The sequence below is a fragment of the Bombina bombina genome, chromosome 8, assembly GCF_027579735.1.
Source record: "Bombina bombina isolate aBomBom1 chromosome 8, aBomBom1.pri, whole genome shotgun sequence".
Classification (NCBI taxonomy): Eukaryota; Metazoa; Chordata; class Amphibia; order Anura; family Bombinatoridae; genus Bombina; species Bombina bombina.
In genome coordinates this window covers 17,568,663-17,592,100 of record NC_069506.1, presented here as the reverse complement: position 1 = coordinate 17,592,100, position 23,438 = coordinate 17,568,663, and the positions used below count along the sequence as shown (strand labels likewise).

At 36.7% G+C, this 23,438-nt stretch overlaps 1 protein-coding gene across 1 annotated transcript in view; it reads left to right on the top strand.

Annotated features, from left to right (window-relative positions):
- Positions 1-3,913: 3,913 nt before the first annotated feature.
- Positions 3,914-23,438, top strand: part of LOC128638750 (IgGFc-binding protein-like) — a 30,332-nt gene continuing 10,807 nt past the window's right edge. Inside the window, exons 1-10 of the mRNA XM_053690888.1 lie at positions 3,914-4,438; positions 6,306-6,855; positions 7,756-8,351; positions 9,810-10,380; positions 12,804-13,003; positions 13,083-13,221; positions 18,077-18,405; positions 20,396-20,966; positions 21,052-21,650; positions 22,268-22,835. Coding sequence (XP_053546863.1) covers positions 3,914-4,438; positions 6,306-6,855; positions 7,756-8,351; positions 9,810-10,380; positions 12,804-13,003; positions 13,083-13,221; positions 18,077-18,405; positions 20,396-20,966; positions 21,052-21,650; positions 22,268-22,835 — 4,648 coding nt within the window. The remainder of the gene's footprint in view (positions 4,439-6,305; positions 6,856-7,755; positions 8,352-9,809; positions 10,381-12,803; positions 13,004-13,082; positions 13,222-18,076; positions 18,406-20,395; positions 20,967-21,051; positions 21,651-22,267; positions 22,836-23,438) is intronic.

Sequence of the window (23,438 nt, the reverse complement as noted above, 5' to 3'; positions counted from 1 at the left end):
TTTATCACCAATTTTGCTTTGTTCTCTTGGTATTCTTAGTTGAAAGCTAAACCTAGGAGGTTCATATGCTAATATTTAGACCTTGAAGGCCGCCTCTAAGCTGAATGCATTTTGACCACTAGAGTGAGTTAGTTCATGTGTTTCATATAGATAACATTGAGCTCATGCACGTGAATTTACCAAGGAGTGAGCACTGATTGGCTAAAATGCAAATCTGTCAAAAGAACTGAAATAAGGGGGCAGTCTGCAGAGGCTTAGATACAAGGTAATTACAGAGGTAAAAAGTGTATTATTATAACTGTGTTGGTTATGCAAAACTGAGGAATGGGTAATTAAGGGATTATCTATCTTTTAAAACAACAAAAATTCTGGTAATGACTGTCCCTTTAATAAATACTATAATACATTATATTTAATGAAGTATTTTTTATATAATTTAGGCTATCAGGCTATCTGCCGAGGAACTGGTGGGATTCATTACCATACGTTTGATGGGGTAGATTACAATTTCTATGGAAGCTGTTCGTATACTTTAGTCACTACACTTGACAAAGGTGATGTTCCTGCCTTCAGCATAGAGATCATTAAACAGGATCAAGGAAAGAAGATGTTGTCTCAATTTAAGTCTTTAACTGTCAGAGCATATGGATACACAATAACATTTTACAGATCAGAGATTGGTCTGGCGAGGGTAAGATTTTTAAAGACCGAGATTTTTTTTGCTATTTGTTTTTTTATTATTATTTATTTTATAATTGGTATCATGTTTACCTGGGTACTGGGGTCTGTAAATATTCAACTGCTTCAATAAACTGAGATTTTAGTTTCATAAATTATCCTATATATGATGGACTTACCCAGCAAAAACAATGTACGGGGAACACTGGATGGGAACATTCTAATACTAATATTTATTGTATTATAAAATCTAACACTTCTGTGAAACACAGATTTATAGCATTTTCTTATTGCACTATTATTTGAGCAGGTCTATGAGTTTATCCCTTGAAAAGAGGTTAAACACATAGTCAAAGTCAGCTCCAGAGTGTTAATACACTACTGCTCCAGAATTAAACAAAATCAATGATTGGCAGCTATGCACAACAAATGCTACCTGTTGATTAATAGCGCATTGCCAGTGCTGAGCTGACTTTAACTATGTGTGAGGGGTTTGTTTAACAGAATAGTCCATTTGTGTTTGTCTGTCTATAACCTATCTACTGTATCTATCTTCTATCATCTATCTATCTATCGATCTATCTGTATATCTATCTATGTATCTATCTATATTGTACTATAAGTAATTTGTTAATTTTTCTTTTTTTTAAGGTCAATGCAAAGAAGTTGAACTTACCTATAACTCTAAAAGGTGGATTGTTGAAAATATATCAAGGAGGTCCCTATGCTGTCATTGAGACTAAATTTATGCTAAAGGCTATGTATGATTGGGGCAATAACTTTCAGATCCTGATACCAAACAGGTTTGCTAATTATGTTGATGGTCTTTGTGGCAACTTCAATGGGTACTCAAAAGATGATTTAGAGGACCAAAATGGAAAAGTATTAAAACCCAGTGACCTTGGGAAGAAGTGGAAGCTAAATGACACAAACACTGCATGCTGGGATGACTGTGAAGGTCAATGCAAGACCTGCAATGAAGAAGATGCAAAGAAGTATCAAGATGTAGATTTCTGTGGTCTCCTGGTTAAAGCTGATGGACCTTTCCATCGTTGTCACCCTGCTATTGATGTCACCGTTTACTTCAACAACTGTGTGCATGACGTCTGTGTGAATGAAGGGTATAAAGTTATCTTGGAGCAGTCATTAAAAGCCTATGTTGACGCCTGTCAGATGATCGGAATAATTATTGTAAACTGGAGACAAATTGCTGGTTTTGGTAAGAATTTAATTGAGATTTATACTCTCCTGAAGAGCCATAGATGCCCATTTATCAAGCTCCGTATGGAGCTTGAAGGGCCGTGTTTCTGGCGAATCTTCAGACTCGACAGAAACACCAGTTATGAAGCAGCGGGGGGTGTCAATCAACCCGATCGTACTTGATCTGGTTCATTTCCGGCGATGTCTGTCCGCCTGCTCAGAGCAGGCGGACAGGTTATGGATCAGCGGTCTTTGTGACCGGTGCTTCATAACTGCTGTTTCTTGTGAGCCTGCAGGCTCGCCAGAAACACGGGGCATCAAGCTCCATTCGGAGCTTGATAAATGTGCCCCTATGGGGCTGATTTATCAAGTGTCTGGTGAACTGCTTGTGCAATGCCGCCCCCTGCAGATTTTCAGCCAATTGGATGCTAGCAGGGGGTGTCAATTAACCTGATCGTATGAGATTGGGCAGATTGATGTCCACCGCCTAAGAGAAGGCGTATGAGTTAAGGAGCAGCAGTCTTAAGACCGCTGCTTCTTAACTCCTTTTTCCGGTGAGCCTGAAAACAGGGGTATACGGCCCCATTCGGGCTGTGATAAATCTGCCCCTATATCTCTCTACAAAAAAGATTATCACTATATTTAACTAGTTAATAGTTCACTTAATGTTAGATTGGGAAAAAAGCCAATTTTATTTTACTTCTCCACTGGAATTAATTAGTTGTCCGGGACTACTATTATACATATATACAGTATATATACATATATGTATCTCTCTCTCTCTCTATATATATATATATATATATATATATATATATATTTATATATATAAATATATATATGTGTGTGTGTGTGTGTAGTCCAGGACAACTAAACAATTCCAGCGGAGGAGTAAAAAAAATATGGCTTTTAAAATATGTGTAAAAACGTAAGGGATATTATATTAAAAGTTTAATTTCCACATTAAATATTAATTTCTCTGTTAAGTGTTTAAATAAGGAATATAAAAGATTGCAATATACATTCACTATTTGTTTTGCTATTTTTTACTGTAGAAAAAAACAACTTACTACAGCAATGTTAGTTCTAATATCAGTATTAAAGGGATATTCAAGTTCATGATTCAGATACAATTTAAAGAAAACTTTCCAATATAGTTTTATTATAAAAATGTGCACAGTCTTTTTATATGCACAATTTCTGTGGCACTGGCATTCTGTGATTGGCTGGTGGCTATCACATGATACAGAAGGAGGAAAAATGGAATTCACTTTTTTGCCAATAAAAATCTACTACTCATTTAAAATTCAAAATAAGTGTGATTGCATTGTCTTTTAGTTAAGTATTTATCAATAATGCAATTCTATTGTATTTAAAGGGACATGAAGCCCAAAACTTTTCTTTCAAGATTTAGGTAGAACAAACAATTTTAAACAACTTTCCAGTTTACTTCTATCATCAAATTTGCTTCATTCTCTTGGTATCATTTGTTGAAGGAGCAGTATGGCACTACTGGTTTCTAACAATTGGTATATATATGCAGCCACCAATCAGCAGCTAGAGCCTAGGTTCTTTGTTGCTCCTGAGCTTACCTAGATAAACCTTTCAGCAAAGGATAACAAGAGAATGAAGCAAATTAAATAATAGAAGTAAATTGGAAAGCCGTTTAACATTGTATGTTCTGTCTAAATCATGAATGTCTAATTATGACTTTACTGCCACTGGAATTGGGTAAAGTAGAAAGGGGACTTTTGATTATGTGTAAATGGACTGTGTATTATGTAACAGGTTTTTCTCCAAAGACTCTAAGACAAATTTAATCTTCCACCTCAACAAATGATTCTGGGTTATGATAGGCAAATGAAGCAAAATGTACCACTGCTGTAAATATCTTTTCTCAAATAAATGAACACAAAGTGCATGAAATGAATTTTTTAACATAACATTACTTTTTCCTATTTTTGTAGCTATGTATTGCCCAGACAACAGCCAATATGAAGAGTGCGGTAACCCTTGCCATGCAACCTGTTTGGATATGAATGCACCAGCCAATTGCCAGCAATCCTGCATGGAAGTTTGTAAGTGCAACTCAGGCTTTGTGCACTCCAATGGCAAGTGCATCCCACTGGACAAGTGTGGGTGTATATACAAGGGCCAACAGTATTCCCCTGATGAAGTATTTTGGGCTGATGACAACTGCCAGGAACGCTGTCGATGTAACGCTTTAACAAAAGATGTTACGTGCAAGTCCGAGCCCTGTTCAACCGAGTGCAGCGTCGTGAAGGGTATCAGAGATTGCCAGCCTCTCAATTACAGCACATGTTATGTATCAGGGGACCCACACTTTGTGACTTTTGATGGCCGGAGATATGACTTCCAAGGAACCTGCCAATACACCCTTGCTGCCCTCACTTACAAAAACTCAGGTCTTCCAGACTTCCAGGTCTTATTGCAGAGTGATCACCTGGGCAACCAACTCATTGCAAAGGCGAAAAGTGTTACTGCTAAAGTATATGGTGTAGAGATCACCATTAGCAGAGATTTCCCTGACACAGTAGAAGTATGTACATTTATTCATTCATTCTATATAATGATTAACTTAGATTCTTCTTTTATTTGTTTTAATCAAAAACAACACGTTCATTTACATGACTGAAAACAAACAGGTAAAACTTGTTTGCATTATTAAAATTCCACACATAAAATTATTGCTACACTGTTATATCTAAATAGAAAAGTCAATTTTCTGACCCCAAAAAAAAGGAGCAATTGGGTTAAGCACATAGTTAATATCAGCTCCAGAGTGTCAGGGCTGTAATTCCTTAGCTGGTGAGTCAATCAGTGGCAGTGTACGTGTGTATTATCTAATCATGTCTAGCAGATGGGCATTCCTGCTCCAAAACAGTCTTTAAAGGGACATAATACTCATATGCTAAATCACTTGAAAGTGATGCAGCATAACTGTAAAAAGCTGATAATAAAATATCACCTGAACAACAGTAAAAAGGGAAGATATTTTATCTCCAAATGTCTTCAGCTCACCAGAGTAAGTGCTCTGTGAACAGTCAGAGCTGCTGTAAAGCTGCAAGTCGAAAAGAAAAAAAAAGAGATTATCAGCATCAGCAGTGCTAAAAGTACATTTCAGTCCAATGATGTATAATGTTAAAAGATGGTACAGATCATAATAATAAAAGAACAGTACCAATATATATACTTAAAAGTTCCTCTTGGGAGTCCGGGTAATCCCCGTAAAGATAGTGAGTGTATTCCCACTATTAGCAGTGAAGCTGAGAATTCAGAAGATAATTTGAAAGTCTTCAACAAACTAGTCACTACAAGATTACAATGTACATCACAACTGCAATTCAAAGTGTGGGTATTTATTAACACTTCTATTAACTATATGACATGCACTTACTAGACGTACAAAAGTGTATCACACTATGCGGCCGATTTATCAAATGTGGAGCATACGCTGTCGGCATTTAACATTGCACAAGCATTTCTTGTAAAATGCTTGTGCAATGCCTGCCCCTGCACATTTGCGGACGCTAGCAGGGGGTGTCAATCAGCCTGATAGTATCGGAATGCTTGCAGTCTGCCACCTAACTTATGTTTCCGGCAAGACGGAAACATCGCGGGTAGAAAGCAGCATTCGCTGCATAATAAATCTACCCCGTTATGATGCGCTGATTTCTTTTGTACGTCTAGTAAGTGCATTTTATACTTTTTAATAGGTGTTAATAATTACTCATACTTTGAATCACCGTTGTGCAGTGCATTTTTATCTAATGTAGAAACATAATTATAGGCAAGAAGATGCATTTTCACATTACAGAGCAGGATTTAACATATTTTGTATTTTAAAGGTACATAAGGACTCTGTAATTAACATGAATTTTCTGTTGTCTTGAAATAAATCAACATACCAGAGAAGTGTGAAAACTTTCCAAATACATTAACATTCTATTTGCTGTAATTGTTTTTTAATAGCCAGACTTCCACTACCACTTGCTTTATTTGAAGTAGCCAGTATGGACTTGTTAGTGAAGTTGACAAGACTAGATACTGCCATTTTGTTAAGAAAACTTGCATTGTTTTGTAGTCATCTTATCTTTTAAGGCCAATTGTTGACAGATATGTGGCATGGTTAGGCTTGTAAAGTCTGCAGTGTGCCCTTCCAATTCTCATAATAGAAAAGCCAACATTTTTTTTATGGTTAAATAAAGGCAAGGATGTAATTTAAATAAAATACGGTATATTGCAAGTTTTTTTAATTTTTATTATGGATAATTATACATTTTCTATGGCAATATCAAAGTGTATGGCCAACTTTTACTGTTTTAAACAAATGTGTAGAAATCTTTACCCATGTTCAATAACTAGTAGAACTGTACTAATGTTCATATTACATTCTGTATCCACAGTTCAATGGATTGTTAACTAAACTACCCTTTAATTATGACCAAGGAAGAGTCACAGTTTACAAAAGGATCACTGATTTGGTAATACAAACAGATTTCCAACTTACAGTAACCTTTAGCTCTGGGAACCGCGCTGCTGTTACTTTGCCAGCATCATACGCAGGCGCTGTTCATGGCTTATGTGGAAACTTCAATGGAAACCCAGATGACGATTTTGAGAAAACTGAAACTCCAAGTGTCTTTGGTGAATTGTGGTTGGTTCATAACACGCCAGGCTGCGTTGGTGACCAGGCACCTGTCTGTAAAGACTTTGCTTTATTTGAAAAAGAGCATAGAGAGGGTGAAGGGAAATGTGGTCTTATTTTGGACAAGAAGGGGCCGTTCAGAGATTGCCACCACTTGTATAATCCTGAAGGATATTTTATGGATTGTGTATCTGATGCCTGTTTCAACAAAGGACGTCTTATTGTTATCCAACAGGCTCTGACATCCTATGCTGCCACTTGCCAGGATGCTGGTGTCACTTTGTATCCATGGAGAACAGGCTATCTGGGTAAGCATCAGTGTATGAATATACTGAATATTTGTATTGTTAAATAGTATCATACACAGTATTAAATGAGGTGGAAAGAATAGAAAAATACAAAAAAAGTAAACATTAAACTATTTTCTCTATACAGACCATGAATATTCTATCATTGCTTATTCGCCTGTTCTCTAGAGTAATAAGATCCAGTATTGTTAAACTTTTTCATTGATTGGAATCCTCCAACCCCCTTATTACTTTTGTTGCCTTGCTCTAAACCATTTCTAGTTTGACAATTTCCTAGTTAATAAGTGGTCTCCAAACTCTACTCCATACTCAAGGCTATGTCCTACCCTGGATTTATATTGGGTAGACTTTTGCTTCATTATCTGGCATCCATGCCACTTTTTGTATAAACGTTAACATCTTATTTGGCTTAGAAACTGCTGCCTGGGATTGAGCACTGCTTTTGAGTTTGTCTACAAGAACCCCTTAAACCTTGTCCACCTCTGCTTTTCCAAGCCTTGTCCTAGTAAAGTAATAGCTAGCATGCTTACTTTGCTTCCAAAATGTAAAATCTTATAACCATCAATGTTAGAACTCATTTGCCACTTGCAAGTACCTGAAAAATACTTCTTACTTTCTACCAGAAAGTACCTGTCAACAAATTAGCCTTTGCAGGAAGTACACAGCTGATACTGCTATTAAATCAGCTTTCACCTCACATTTTTCAGGCAAACAAAATCCCCAAAATTTATATTAATGTGATTTCTGTTAATTGAATTGTGTGGTTTTATTCTATACAATCAATGTGCATTGTATTATGCATAAACTATGTATATAAAAGACACATACGCATTTTGGAGTTTTTAAAGAATGTATTTATTTTGGCCTAAGTATTACAGTTTATGTTATTTTTACTTTCAGCTTTGCAATGCAGCGCTAATAGTCACTATGAACTCTGCGCTGAAGGATGTCAAACAACGTGTGCTGGTCTCCGCCCGCCAACTGGTTGCAATGCCCAATGTCGAGAGGGATGTGTATGTGACGATGGCTTTATTCTCAGTGGTGATGAATGTGTACCTGTGTCTCAATGTGGGTGTGTCTACAGGGGCGTCTACTACAAACCCGGTGAAATCTTTCACCCCACTGAGGCCTGCAAGGTGCAATGCATGTGTAGAAGTGGAGGGATTGTTGATTGCACACCATATTCTTGTAGAGCCAATGAGGAATGCAGAATTGAATATGGTATTCGTAAGTGCTTTTCTAAAGGGCTTGATGCCTGTTTTGTTTCTGGAGGGTCACATTACTACACCTTTGATGGTTTTAGCTATGATTTCCAAGGAACCTGCACCTACACACTGGTGAAATCTACTGCAGATGATAAAATGATAACACCCTTTATGGTAACTGTGCAGAACGCAAAGACTGACCAAGACCCAATTGCACAGACCAAAACATTAGAAGTGGTAATTTATGGAACAACATTAACCATGTCTAAAGACCAGCCGGCTGTTATCAAGGTAAGTCAATAGTTTACAATATTAATACACTAAACTTTTTAAAATGTATTGTTCTGTTGTCTTCTTTGTATCTGCTTAAATTTCATGATTGACCAAAGTTTTATCCATTATATTGCGCTTAGAATTTTTTTTAAATGTATTATGATAGTCCAGTAAGGTATTGTTATGTATAAAAAGGATATATATTGATGGAATATATCATTTAAATAGGTAATCACTTGATCTCTTTTGATCAATTGCCTGTTACCTATTTACAATATAACATGAATTTCCTCTGATTTTCATATTGTGGGCTAGATTACAAGTGAAGCACTGATTTATCACGCACCCGTAGACAGGCAAATTCACCTGTTTACTGGCGCACAATAAATAACCATCCATTACAAGTGGCTGGTTAAAGCTTGCGGTAGCAATTAGCGCTCCAAAAATTATCCAGAGGTAAGATCTATGGTTAATTTTGGTAATATAACCGTCAACTGCCCCTAAAATTAAGTGTGAGGTCTCTTTTTGTTGAGATAAAATTTTAGCATCTTTTTTTAGGGGATTAAAGTGTACAGGGGTACTTAGGGTGTTAGGGAAAAAAAGGGCACTGTTAAGTGCCTTTGCATTGTAGTCTATGGGGACTGTGTGTTCGCTGTTAATAAATATGTATATGCTTATATACATATATATTTATTTTTTAATATGTGTACATACACATATAAACACATAGATATATATGTATATATTCATATACATATATATTTAAAATTTGCCCATCACTGCACGAGTTATCCTGTTTGCTGCACTAGGTTCTCAGCCGTGTCTGACGGCATAAGAACAAGGCTCCCAATGGAGCACATAAAAGCGCTCTCTCGTGAGTGGAAAGTTTCCCTGCAATGCGAACATGAGGTTACGTTCACATTTCGCTCAATTTGTAATACCAGCACACATTTGCGTGCGCTGGTATTACTGAGTGGAGCACAAATATTGCTCTTGCGTAAGTGCTATTTTGCGCTCCACTCATTGGCCTATATTTATCAAAGTCTGGCGGACCTGATCTGCTAGTGCAGATCAGGTCTGCCAGACCTCGCTGAATACGGAGAGCAATACGCTCTCCGTATTCAGCATTGCACCAGGGTGCACGTCGCCCCGTGCAGACTCGCAGCGGGGGTGTCAATCAACCCGATCGTACTCGATCGGGTTGATTTCCGGCGATGTCTGTCCGCCTGCTCAGAGCAGGCGGACAGGTTATGGAGCAGCGGTCTTTGTGACCGCTGCTTCATAACTGCTGTTTCTGGCGAGCCTGCAGGCTCGCAAGAAACACGGGGCATCAAGCTCCATTCGGAGCTTGATAGATAGGCCCCATAATCTGGTCCTATATAAGTACTATATAATGCAGTAGCACATTGTATTGGAGTAAAAATATGTACAAATTGTGATTTACAAATCTGGTATCATTTAACTTACATCACACAGGTGGATGGAGAGATCTTTAACCTTCCCATTAAAAGGAATGGAGGCAAAATTCAGGCATATCAACATGGCAACGGTGTGATCGTGGTTACCAATTTTGGTCTCCAAGTGATTTATGACTTTGTTTACCACATCACAGTCATACTCCCTTCCAGCTATAAAGACCGCGTAGAAGGATTATGCGGCAATTATAATGGAAACAATACTGATGATTACCAGCTCCATAATGGAAGACTTTTAAAAGATTCGGTTGCTTTGGGAAAATATTGGAAGATAGCAAAAGAGGAAGAGAATTGTATTGATGAATGTAAAGAGAAATGTGAAGAACCAACCAAGGGAAAGCTGGAGACGTATGAAGGAGACCGGTACTGTGGTGTACTGAAAATGGTCAACGGCCCTTTTAGAGACTGCTACTCTATAATCAACCCTGAGCCCTACTTTAACAACTGTGTGTTTGATGTAGCCATTAGTAATGGAGCCATGGCTTCTGTCTGTGCTGGTATCCAGAGTTATGTGGCAGACTGTCAAACTGCAGGCGTCATTGTTCAGCCGTGGAGGAATGACTCTTTTTGCTGTAAGTGCTTAAAGAGACACATTGCTAAAATAATGTTCTAACATTGATATGAACGAGCAGCTTTTAAATATGATCGTTAGCAGGACGTAGCTATCAACCAATGAGAATTAGCAGTAGTAACTGTCAGCCAATAAAAATTAACAGGAAGAAACTATAAGCCAATTAGCATTGGTAGGAGGTACTTACCATGCAATGTAGGAACTTATTATGCTGTATTAGCATTGTACATATGTCAGATTACATGGTCTATAACTGTCACATACATATATATATATATGCAGTATATGTCAGATTACATGGTCTATAAATGTCACATATATATATATATATGCAGTATATGTCAGATTACATGGTCTATAACTGTCACATATATATATATATATATATATATATATATATATATATATGCAGTATATGTTAGATTACATGGTCTATAACTGTCACATACATATATATATGTAGTATATGTCAGATTACATGGTCTATAACTGTCACATATATATATATGCAGTATATATTAGATTACATGGTCTATAACTGTCATATATATATATATATATATATATATATATATATATGCAGTATATGTCAGATTACATGGTCTATAACTGTCACATATATATATATGCAGTATATGTCAGATTACATGGTCTATAACTGTCACATACATATATATATATATGCAGTATATGTCAGATTACATGGTCTATAACTGTCATATATATATATATATATATATATATATATATATATATATATATGCAGTATATGTTAGATTACATGGTCTATAACTGCCACATACATATATATATGCAGTATATGTCAGATTACATGGTCTATAACTGTCACATACATATATATATATATATGCAGTATATGTCAGATTACATGGTCTATAACTGTCACATATATATATATATATATATATATATATATATATATATATGCAGTATATGTCAGATTACATGGTCTATAATTGTCACATACATATATATATATATATATATGCAGTATATGTTAGATTACATGGTCTATAAATGTCACATACATATATATATATATATGCAGTATATGTCAGATTACATGGTCTATAATTGTCACATACATATATATATGCAGTATATGTTAGATTACATGGTCTATAATTGTCACATACATATATATATATGCAGTATATGTCAGATTACATGGTCTATAATTGTCACATACATATATATATGCAGTATATGTTAGATTACATGGTCTATAAATGTCACATACATATATATATGCAGTATATGTCAGATTACATGGTCTATAATTGTCACATACATATATATATATATGCAGTATATGTTAGATTACATGGTCTATAAATGTCACATACATATATATATGCAGTATATGTCAGATTACATGGTCTATAACTGTCACATACATATATATATGCAGTATATGTCAGATTACATGGTCTATAAATGTCACATACATATATATATATGCAGTATATGTCAGATTACATGGTCTATAAATGTCACATACATATATATATATGCAGTATATGTCAGATTACATGGTCTATAACTGTCACATATATATATATATGCAGTATATGTCAGATTACATGGTATATAACTGTCACCTGTATAATTTAGATCACTTGGTCAACTGTATGGGTTCCATTGATCAGATCTCGCATGAGTAATCTTACAGCCAATAGTAACAGCTATGTTAAGACTGCTGCTTCTTAAGTTCTTAGTCTTTGCCATTTTGTAGCTGGAGGTTTAAAATTGAGAACCAGGTGGCGTTGCACAAGCATCTGCTTATGCAATGGTAAATATGGCAACAAGGGTGCTTACCATAATCACAATGGGCATCTAGATAATTCAGCAAATAATGCTGCATTTATGGCAATACATAACCTAAATAAAGATACAAGAGATGGAAGTAAAAATTCAGTTTGATAATAGATGTAAATTGCTGTTGTTCTGTTAATGGAGATGAAACATTACATTTTAATTTAATAATTCAGAAAGAAGTTTACTTCTATTATCAAGTGTCATTCTCTTGGTATCCTTTGTTGAATGAGCAGCAATGCATGCACCATTGGGATCTAGCTGAACATGTCAGATGAGCCAATCACAAGAGACATGAATGTGCAGCCACCAATCAGGAGCAGTGGCAAGTTGCTGCTCCTGAACCTACCTAGGATTACTCATCAATAAAGGATACCAAGAGAACAAATCACATTAGATAATAGAAGTGCAATGGAAAGCAGTTTTGGATTGTATGTTCCATCTGAATCTTGAAAATGTAATTTTGTCTTTACTGTCCCTTTAATGCACTCTATCTGAATCATTAATTTTTTTACATTGACTTCAATGTCCCTTTAATGTTACAAATAATATACTTTTATAATATTTGCTTAACATTATCTATTTCAGCTTTTTCGTGTCCTGCGAATAGCGTTTACAAGATGTGCGCAAAGGTATGCAAGAGCAGCTGTTTTGGACTCACAGATAGACTTGGTTGCCCAAAAACATGTGTTGAAGGGTGTGACTGTCTTGATGGTTTCTTATGTGATGGCATACAGTGTGTTCCACTGGAAAACTGCGGCTGCTATCACAAAGGGATTTATTTTAAGGTAGATTTGCCAATAATATAATTGTTTGTCTTGTGTTTTGTTTGACCTTTCTGAGCATTAATCGTTTATTGCTCCACAGCCTAATCAGAAATTAGTGACAAGCCAATGCCAGGAAACCTGCACGTGTGATCCCATTAAAGGTGTGTCATGTGAACCACTGAAATGCGGCGCCAATGAAGAATGTGAAGTGAAGAACGGAGTTCTGGGATGTTACGTAGGTAAGAGAAAAAAACTGTGACATTCCACCCCTTGCCAAAGAGGATGAGTGCAGAAATGTATCAAGTTACTGAAATGGATCATGGATGGTTAAAAGACCAGTAAATACAGTAGATTTGCGTAAACAACAAAAGTATGATAACAAGACAATACAATAGCACTTAGAGGTAGATTTATCATGCAGCGTTTGCTGCTGTTTCCACGCGAGTCTTCCGGTTCGCCGGAAACATAAGTTAAGAAGAAGCGGTCGTAAGGTCACTGCACCTTAACTCGTCCGCCACTTCTGAGGTGGCGGACAGCAATTATCCCGATCGGACACGATCGGAATGATTGACACCCCCTGCTAACGACCGATTGGCCGCAAATATGCAGAGGGCGGCATTGCACAAGCATTTATCGATGTTGGGCTACAGCGGATCATGTACATACAACATTTGATAAATCTACACCTAAGTCTGAACTTCAAATGAGTAGTAGCTTTTTTTCTGACAAATTTATGTCTATTTCCACTCCTCCTGCATCATGTGACAGCCATCAGCCAATCACAAATCATGCACGTATAGTCTGTGAATTCAGTAGGTCAGCTTAGTAGGAGCTGGTGATTTAAAAACTGTAAATATAAAAAAGACTGTGCACATTTTGTTAATAGAAGTAAATTAGAAAGTTTTTTTAAATTTCTGCCCTATCTGAATCATTAAATTTTGACTTGAGTGTCCCTTTAAAGAGACATTAAAATGCAGTATGTATAGATTACAATAGGACTCACAAAAAATTGAATGAAATATTGAAATAAAATGATGCATTAAAAATTATACTGTTAATTTAAAAAACATTAAAAATCTTCACAAAATTGCTCTGCAAAAAAAATGTGTTTTAAGAAAAAAAAAGAAAAATATGTACTGAAATAACAATTAAAATTAAAACTGTTTAAGGTGCACAGTAGAAATCATAATAAAACTACACTACACATGTATGAAAACACAGTGACATTTGTATTTATAATGCTTTTTTTAGTAGATTGTGATACTCTCTAATGGACCAAGATTCTGTATTCCGTACTATGTAAACAACTGTGTTCACCTTATCGGCTTGTCCTTCAATATTCAAATTGGAACAAAAAATCCATTAGCACTTAAAAGTTAAAAAAAACTTTTATTACGATACTTAAAAACTCACATTTGATAGACGTAGAAAGGAGTGTAGGTAACATCAGAACTCCCAAAAACGTTCCCTGACGCATTTCACGTCATCCAGGCTCTTTCTCAAAGGTGTATTCCTTAGGCATTTTAGACCTCACCGATTTCTTCTTCAGCTGTCTTGAAAGCTACTAAATGAGCATTCCCTGTGGGACCAATAAGGCAATAAACCTTTTTTTTCCCTCTATTCTTTAAACATTTTCCTCTGCAGAACTTGCTGTTTTTTTGTTGCTAAAAGAAAGGTGATGCGATTGTGACAAAATACCCAAAACACTTATTACCCTAATAGAAAAACACATGCACATGAAAATAGAGTTATCTGATCTGTATGGTTTGCATTATTTAGGGACAGATTACATGTGGCTGGTCATTGCTATTGCAAGCTCGCAGTAGCAATTAGCGCTTATAAAATTACCCAGAGATCAGATCTCTGGTTTATTTTATGAAATAAGAAAAAGTTAAATGGGTGACTTAATTTTGATATTAACATTTTAACCCTGTTTATTACAATAAAATACATTCTTATGGGTTGTGTTTTAAGATTTTAATCTCTTGCCCTGATTTTATGCAATAAAATGTATGTTATGTGTCTGATCTGGCCATTTGTACTTACGGCCACACAACGATCTTCACTGCACTGCAGTCTCATTCAGGAAGCAGTCAGGCGCTAAAAAAATGTTGTGCACACTCTCCTCACAGCGCTGATAACTCCAGAAGCAGTCAGGCGCCAAAGAAATGTTACGTTTAAAAACAAACAAAAAAACACTATGGGGCAGAATTATCAAGCTCGAATGGAGTTTGATGCCCCTGTTTCCGCGCGAGCCTTCAGGCTCAACGGAAACAGAAGTTATGGAGCAGCGGTACTCCATAACTTGTCCGCCACCTCTGAGGCCGCGGACAGAAACGATCGGGTTGATTGACACGCGCTGCTAGCGGCTGATTGGCCGCAAATCTGCAGGGGCGGCATTCCACCAGCAGTTCACAAGAACTGCTGGTGCAATGTTAAATGCAGACAGCGTAACCCCTTTGGCTCCTGCACCTCCCCTTAAGAGCTCTGGTGCCCCCCTGGGGAGGCCCGCCCCACCGTTTGGGAACTGCCGGTTTAGAGTTTAATGTCCCTTTAAGGCAAGTTTACCTTGATAGCTGTTCATCTCACTAACATACAATTCCACATGCAATAGACACATATACTACATACATACATTACAGTATAGAGGTAAATGAAATACGCAGATTAAAATGTATATTGAAAGTGCAAGGTATAAATCCTAATCAAAATATGCATTAAAAATCACATGCATAACCCACTTTATTCATTTTAAAAATACACGTTAAAAAGTGAATTTACAAAAGTGTCATGTTTATTTTAAAATGGTATCACAGTTTATTTTTGCACCATTGATTGCAAATTACTCATCTGCAAAGAGAATAAAACACATTTAAAGGGACATTAAACCCAGATATTTTCTTTCATGATTCAGCTAGAGAATACAATTTTAAACAACATTCCAATTGACTTCTATTATCTAACATGCTTAATTCTTTAAATATTTTTTGCTGAAGAAATAGCAATACATATCGGTGAGCCAATCACACGAGGCATCTATGTGCAGCCACCAATCAGCATCTACTAAGCCTATCTATATATGCTTTTCAGCAAAAGGATATCAAGAGAATGAAGCAAAATAGATGATAGAAGTAAATTAGAAAGTTGTTTAAAATTGCCTGCTCTTTCTAAATCATGAAAGAAAAAAAAAATGGGTTTCATGTCCCTTTAAAGTCAGCTCTGAAGAAACATCGCACTACTGGGAGCTAGCTGAGCCTATTTGATTAGCCCATCAAAAGAAAAATATGTGTTTAGCCACCAGTCACCATCTAGCTCCCAGTAGCACATTGCTGCTTCTGAACCTACCTAGGGATGCGTTTCAGAAAAGGATACAAACAGAATAAAGTAAATTTAATAAAAAAAGTAAATTGAGATGGTGTTTGAAATGGAATGCTCTATCTTATCCATGGCATTTTAATTCTGACGTTCATGTCCTCTCAAAGGAACAGTCTAGTCAAAATTAAACTTTCATGGTTCAGATAGGGCATGTCATTTTAAACAACTTTGCAATTTACTTTATTCATCAAATTTGCTTTGTTCTCTTATTATTCTTTGTTGAACGCTAAACCTAGGTAGGCTCATATGCTAATTTAAAAGCCCTTGAAGGCCGCCCTTTATCTCAGTGCATGTTGACAGTTTTTCCATAGCTAGACAGCGCTAGTTCCTGTGTGCCATATAGATAGCATTGTGCTCACTTCTGTGGAGTCAGCACTGATTGGCTAGAATGCAAGTCTGTCAAAAGAACTGAAATAAGGGGGCCGTCTGCAGAAGCTTAGATAAAAGGTAATCATAAAGGTAAACGGTATATTAATATAACTGAGATAATGAGCAGTCTGTAGAGGCTTAGATACAAGGTAATCACAGAGGTAAAAAGTATATTAATATAACTGAGATAAGGGGGCAGTCTGTAGAGGCTTAGATGCAAGGTAATCACAGAGGTAAAAAGTATATTAATATAACTGAGATAAGGGGGCAGTCTGCAGAGGCTTAGATACAAGGTAATTACAGAGGTAAAAGTATATTAATATAACTGAGATAAGGGGCAGTCTGCAGAGGCTTAGATACAAGGTAATCACAGAGGTAAAAAGTATATTAATATAACTGAGATAAGGGGCAGTCTGCAGAGGCTTAGATACAAGGTAATCACAGAGGTAAAAAGTATATTAATATAACTGAGATAAGGGGCAGTCTGCAGAGGGTTAGATACAGGGTAATCACAGAGGTAAAAAGTATATTAATATAACTGAGATAAGGAGCAGTCTGCAGAGGCTTAGATACAAGGTAATCACAGAGGTAAAAAGTATATTAATATAACTGAGATAAGGAGCAGTCTGCAGAGGCTTAGATACAAGGTAATCACAGAGGTAAAAAGTATATTAATATAACTGAGATAAGGAGCAGTCTGCAGAGGCTTAGATACAAGGTAATCACAGAGGTAAAAAGTATATTATTATAACTGAAATAAGGGGGCGGCTGCAGAAGCTTAGATAAAAGGTGCTCAGTGTGCCTAGAGGGATATGGCTGCACCTCACTGACGAGGCCCACAATAGGCCGAAACGTACGTCTGGGGTTTTGCTGTTTCTCTCGTTCAGAGAAGGATTGCCTGGTATTTCGGGGCTGGACTGTACTGTGAAGTCAGGATCAGACTGATATGCTCCAGGAAAGTTTTTCTCTGTGAAAGGCACATGTTGAGCAAAAAGAGGCTGCTTCTTGGGTGGTAACTAGCCATAGAACAAGCTATTATGCTATTGTTCGTTTCCAGGTTGAGCGCTTCTCTCATTTTATTTAGATAAAAGGTAATCATAAAGGTAAAACGTAAATTATTATAACTGTGCTGGTTATGCAAAACTGGGAATGGGTAATAAAGGGATTATATATCTTTTTAAACAATGACAATTCTGGAGTAGACTGTCCCTTTAATAGTAGAATTAACTAGAATGAATAATAAATGTGTCTCCCCTAACACTTCCTATGTACAGAAAAGACGTGAATAAGCTCTTTATTGGTCATACAGATGTCTCCCCATATTCTCAGATAACTCTTCTCATATTGCAGATCCATGCAGGCGTTTCAAGTGCAGAGCTAAGGAGAGCTGCCAAGTTAAACAGGGTAAAGCAGTATGTGTACCTAAATACACAGGGATGTGCAGGGGCAATGGGGACCCTCACTACACCACCTTCGATGGCTACAAGTTTGACCTACAGGGAACCTGCACTTATGTGCTGGCCAGCTATACTGGCAATGAAACTGGACTGCAGCCCTTTAGCATTACGGAGAAAAATGAGAACAGAGGAAATAAAGTATTTTCGTATGTGAGAGAAGTTGACATGGATGTTTATGGGCACAGGATTTCAGTGATAAAGGGGGAAAAACCAAAAATTAGGGTAAGTACATGAATGAAATAGCAGGTAAGGGATCAGAGAATAATTATACCTCACTCACACACCTTTAAAGAGACAGTAAACACCTTGTAATTACAAGGCAGTTCTGTTGTGTTGCTATAGAATACATTATCAAACATCAGTCAAACATTTAAAAGCAAATTAACATCTTGTTTGCTGCAATAGTTTTTTAATAGCCACTCCCCAATCACTATTTACCTTACTTGGAGGAGACAATCTTGATTTGAGTCTGCAAATATAAAGGCTAGCCACTCTCATGTTAGTATAAAGTGCATTGTTTTGCAGTTGCTATCAACTAAGTCCAATTAGGGAATATATGTAGCAGGGTTAGCATTGGTAAGTCAGCAGGTGCATTTTAAGTTTTGAGACAACTGAGAAAGTTGTTTTATTATGCACCACTAACATTTCATCTCAAGGTATTTATTGACCTTTTCGTAAAATGATACCAGAAGGGATTCTACTGGCTGGGGTTGTGCGGAATTTGTTTTCTTAATGATAATCAGTTTTTCTATACTTTCCTATGAGGAATATCTTTAGGCACACAGAGAAGCAGGCTTAAACTTAAAGGGACAGTCTAGACCCAATACTTATTCTTTATTGCTACATACTAAACATCTTGCAACAGGTCTCAAATCTGGAAGCTTGTAAGAGGTACATTAAACTTTTAATTAATCATTGTTTGTTAGCAGCTAAAAATGTCCGCCAAGCTCCGCCCACAACGTTCTTGTCCAGTTAGCTGTTTTCTTTTATGACAGTTTAGCAGTGCTCGTTTAATATTTTTTAACTATTTCAAAATGACAAATCAGTGTGAATAAGTAGGAAAACACATTCACAAGTGTATCATGATTGGAGGAACTTAACATACCAAAATATACACACAATAGGTGGGCAGAGCTTGGCGGTCATTTTCAGCTTCTAACAAACGATGAATATTTCAATGTTTCATCTGCTTCTTACAAGCTTATAGACTTGGGACCAGTTGCAGGATGCTTCTCTGGTTTGTAACAATAAGTAATCAAAATGATGTATTGGGTCTAGACTGTCCCTTTAAATAAAGTAGTACTAGTGCTGGCGCTACAAGTCAGAAGCAGTACACACAAAAAACAAAAAAAAAATTAAAATATATTTCTTTTAAAGGGATCAGGATTGTCAAGAATAAAATTGGAGTTCATATACTTTTAGGTTATTATGAGAGTAATTTAGCGGAGTTATCCGAAATGCGCATGATAGCTTACCCTGGACTACGAGGCAGAATTATCAAAAGTCTGTTGGACCTGATCTGACAGTGCGCATCAGGTCCGACAGACATCGCTGAATGCGGAGAGCAATACGCTCTCCTTATTCAGCGTTGCACCAGCAGCTCACAAGAGCTGCTGGTGCAACGCCGCCCCCTGCAGACTCGCGGCCAATGGGCCACCAGCAGGGGGGTGTCAATCAACCCGATTGTACTCGATCAGGTTGTATTGTGGCGATTCCTGTCCGCCTCATCAGAGCAGGCAGACAGGGTTATGGAGCAGCGGTCTTTATGACCGCTGTTTCATAACTGGTGTTTCTGGCGAGTCTGAAGACTTGCCAGAAACACAGGCCCTTAAGCTCCATTCGGAGCTTGATAGATAGTCCTCTATTGCTTGAGTAATAAAGCGTAACTTTTTACTTTTATTTTAACACATAATAATGCTAATATTTTTGCACTTCACTTGTAATTTAGTTCTTTATTTTGCATTGTTTACAAGTTCTGAAATTCATACATCGTTATCTAATATACATACATCGTTATCTAATATACATACATCGTTATCTAATATACATACATCGTTATCTAATATACATACATTTATCATAGACTGCTTAGTTTTTTCAGAGATATATTTCATCTAGCATTCCCTAAAAACAATATTTACAAAATGATTGTTATTGGTTATGTTTCAGTGAGTAGTTATTGTAATGTGAATTATTTTTTATCTAATTTTAGGTAGATGGAGTATCTGTAAATTTACCAGTGACTTTGGAAGGTGGAAAAATCAAACTAAGCCTAAATTTTAGAACTGCATTACTTGTTACAGACTTTGGGCTTAGAGCATCTTTTGACTGGAACTGGCGTGTAATTGTTATAGTTCCAAGTAGTTACCATGGACTTACATCTGGTCTTTGTGGAAATTTTAACAAAAATGAAAACGATGACATGATCACTTCAGACAACAAACACGCCTCCTCTATATTAGAGTGGGCACAAAGCTGGAGGGTAAACCCTCAGGAACCCTTTTGTGCTGATTCCTGCACTGGCGATTGCCCATCATGTGATGAGGCAAAGAAAAATCAGTATACTGCTAGAAACTCTTGCGGCATCATAACTGATGTTAATGGGCCATTCAAAAAATGTCTGTCCGTTATAGATGCTAGAAACCCCTTCAGCAGTTGTGTCTATGATGTGTGCATGAATGAAGGTGCCAAGGCATTACTGTGCCAGGCTATTGATGCTTTTGCCGCTGTATGCCAAGACAAAGGATTTGAAGTTGGCAACTGGCGAGAAGTCACATCTTGTAGTAAGTATATATTAATTTGCTGTAAATATATTGATTTGTTACCATAATTATGTTCTTCAAAGGACATTTTTTGTCTGTTTTCTAGCCATGAAATGCCCTGAAAACAGTCACTATGAGGCTTGCGGAAATGCTTGTCCAGCCAGTTGCACTGACAGAACAGCCCCAGACAACTGCACAGAGCCTTGTATGGAGACTTGCCAATGTGACAAAGATTATGTGCTCAGTTCTGACAAATGTGTCCACAGCACCAGCTGTGGTTGTGACCACAATGGTTTTTACTACCAACCCAACGATGAGTTTTGGTCTGATGAAAGTTGCAGTAGCTACTGTATATGTGATCCTAAATCCAACAAAGTGGTTTGTAGCAACAAGAAATGCAAATCCAGTGAGCAGTGCAAAACGGTCAATGGAAAACGTGGCTGCTATCCATCCAGCTTTGCAACTTGTGTTGCTTCTGGAGATCCCCACTACTATACATTTGATAAAAAGAAGTTTGACTTTATGGGCACATGCATCTACCAGTTAGTGAAAGTTAACTCCAGTGACCCAACATTGACCCCCTTTAGTGTCACAATCAGGAATGAGAATCGTGGGGACAAAACTGTTTCCTTTACTAGACTGGTGAACTTTGAGGTCTACAATCTCACTATTACTATCAGTAAAGAGTTCCCAAGGAAAATTCAGGTATGATAGTACATTACACTAAATTTTTGCCCTCTGTAAAATCATAAATAAAACATAAGCAATTTAAAGTATTCCGGCAAAACTCATCCATCAATGAAAACAAAAAATGAGAACACCGACAATTCTGTAGGTTTATTACACTAACAAATAACAAGAGAGAATTGTGAGGTTTCAAAATATCTGTTTCTATAGGAATTTTTTAATGAAAAAAAGCAAACAATAATGTATTAAAAAAGAAATCTAACAAACGGATACTGAATAATATTTTCAATTATTCCTTCACTTGTCGCATATTTAAGTTTCCCATCATCCTTACTGTTTATATTCTCTTCTCTCTCTCTCTCTCTCTCTCTCTCTCTCTCTCTCTCTCTCTCTCTCTCTCTCTCTCTCTATATATATATATATATATATATATATATATATATATACAGTAAATATAAATATATATATACACACACACAGAGAGATAGATAAATAGATAGTGTATTTATAAATCGCCAACATTTTATGTAGCACTATCCAGAGGTCCATTATATTCATTAGGGTACAATACAATAAAAACTTACAATAAATATATACACATATTTTTCACAATAATATTCTCTTTTATTTGAAAGGTAAATGGTGTCCTGACCCAGCTTCCATTCTATTATGACAATGGGAAAATAACTGCCTTTATCAAAGGTTTGCATGGCTTTATTAAGACTGATTTTGATGTGACTGTTACCTTCAACTGGAAAAGCTATGCAAGAGTTATTCTTCCAGCCAGTTATGCAAATGCAGTCAGTGGTTTATGTGGTAACAGTAATGATGACCCCATGGATGACTTTATTATGAGCAATGGCATGGTGGCAACTAGTGCAACACAATTTGGTAAGAGCTGGAAAGTAGGGGAGGTACCTGGGTGCGCAGACGGATGTGAAGGTAACTGTCCAGTTTGTAAAGAGCAAAATAAAGAAAAGTTCAAGAGTGAGCAATACTGTGGAATAATTACAAAACCCAATGGTCCATTCATTAATTGCCATACAACAATAGATCCAACTCCATACTTTGAAGACTGCGTGTTTGACACTTGTTACTTTGAAGGACAATCATTTGCCTTTACAAGTATCATTAGCAACTACGTCTCTGCTTGCCAAGCCGCTGGGATAGTAATCCATGAATGGAGAACTACTTCTTTTGCTAGTAAGTTTAACATTATTGCTTTTGCTCATTTTTTGTCATCTTTCTTTTATAAACCATCTAGTAGCACAAGATGTCAAGTCAATGCCAGATTCAGATTCTAACAGGTTTGGTCAAGGTGAGACTCTTCCAAAAAGCCAGCCATCAACTGTCACTGTCATTACTGCATGTACAACAGGGACCAAGAGATTGTAGATTGAGTCAGGGAGTTGTTAAGGTTGTACTGGGTGGAAATGGGGTCATGGGAGTTCAGTGGGTAGAACTAAGCTGGTCCATAAACCTGGCTTTTCAGTCCATAGGTGTCTGACTAGGCAGGAAGGAAAAACAGTGGGAAGGACAATGTTAACCTATCCCAACAACCTCTTCACACAATGAGGGTGTAGTCTAAATAATTAGGGGCATTTTGCACCTATGGAGTTTAACTGGACAAATAATTAGTTTATTTATTTTTAAGTAGGGGTGGTTATAATAATAGCTAGGTTTCTTTGCTATACTAGTGCATAAATTCTACTTTTCTGCCATTACATGTGATAAGCTGAGTTATTATAAAGACCACAGTGCACCACTTCACTACATAATGTGATATTGTCATGTCATTTAGATAAT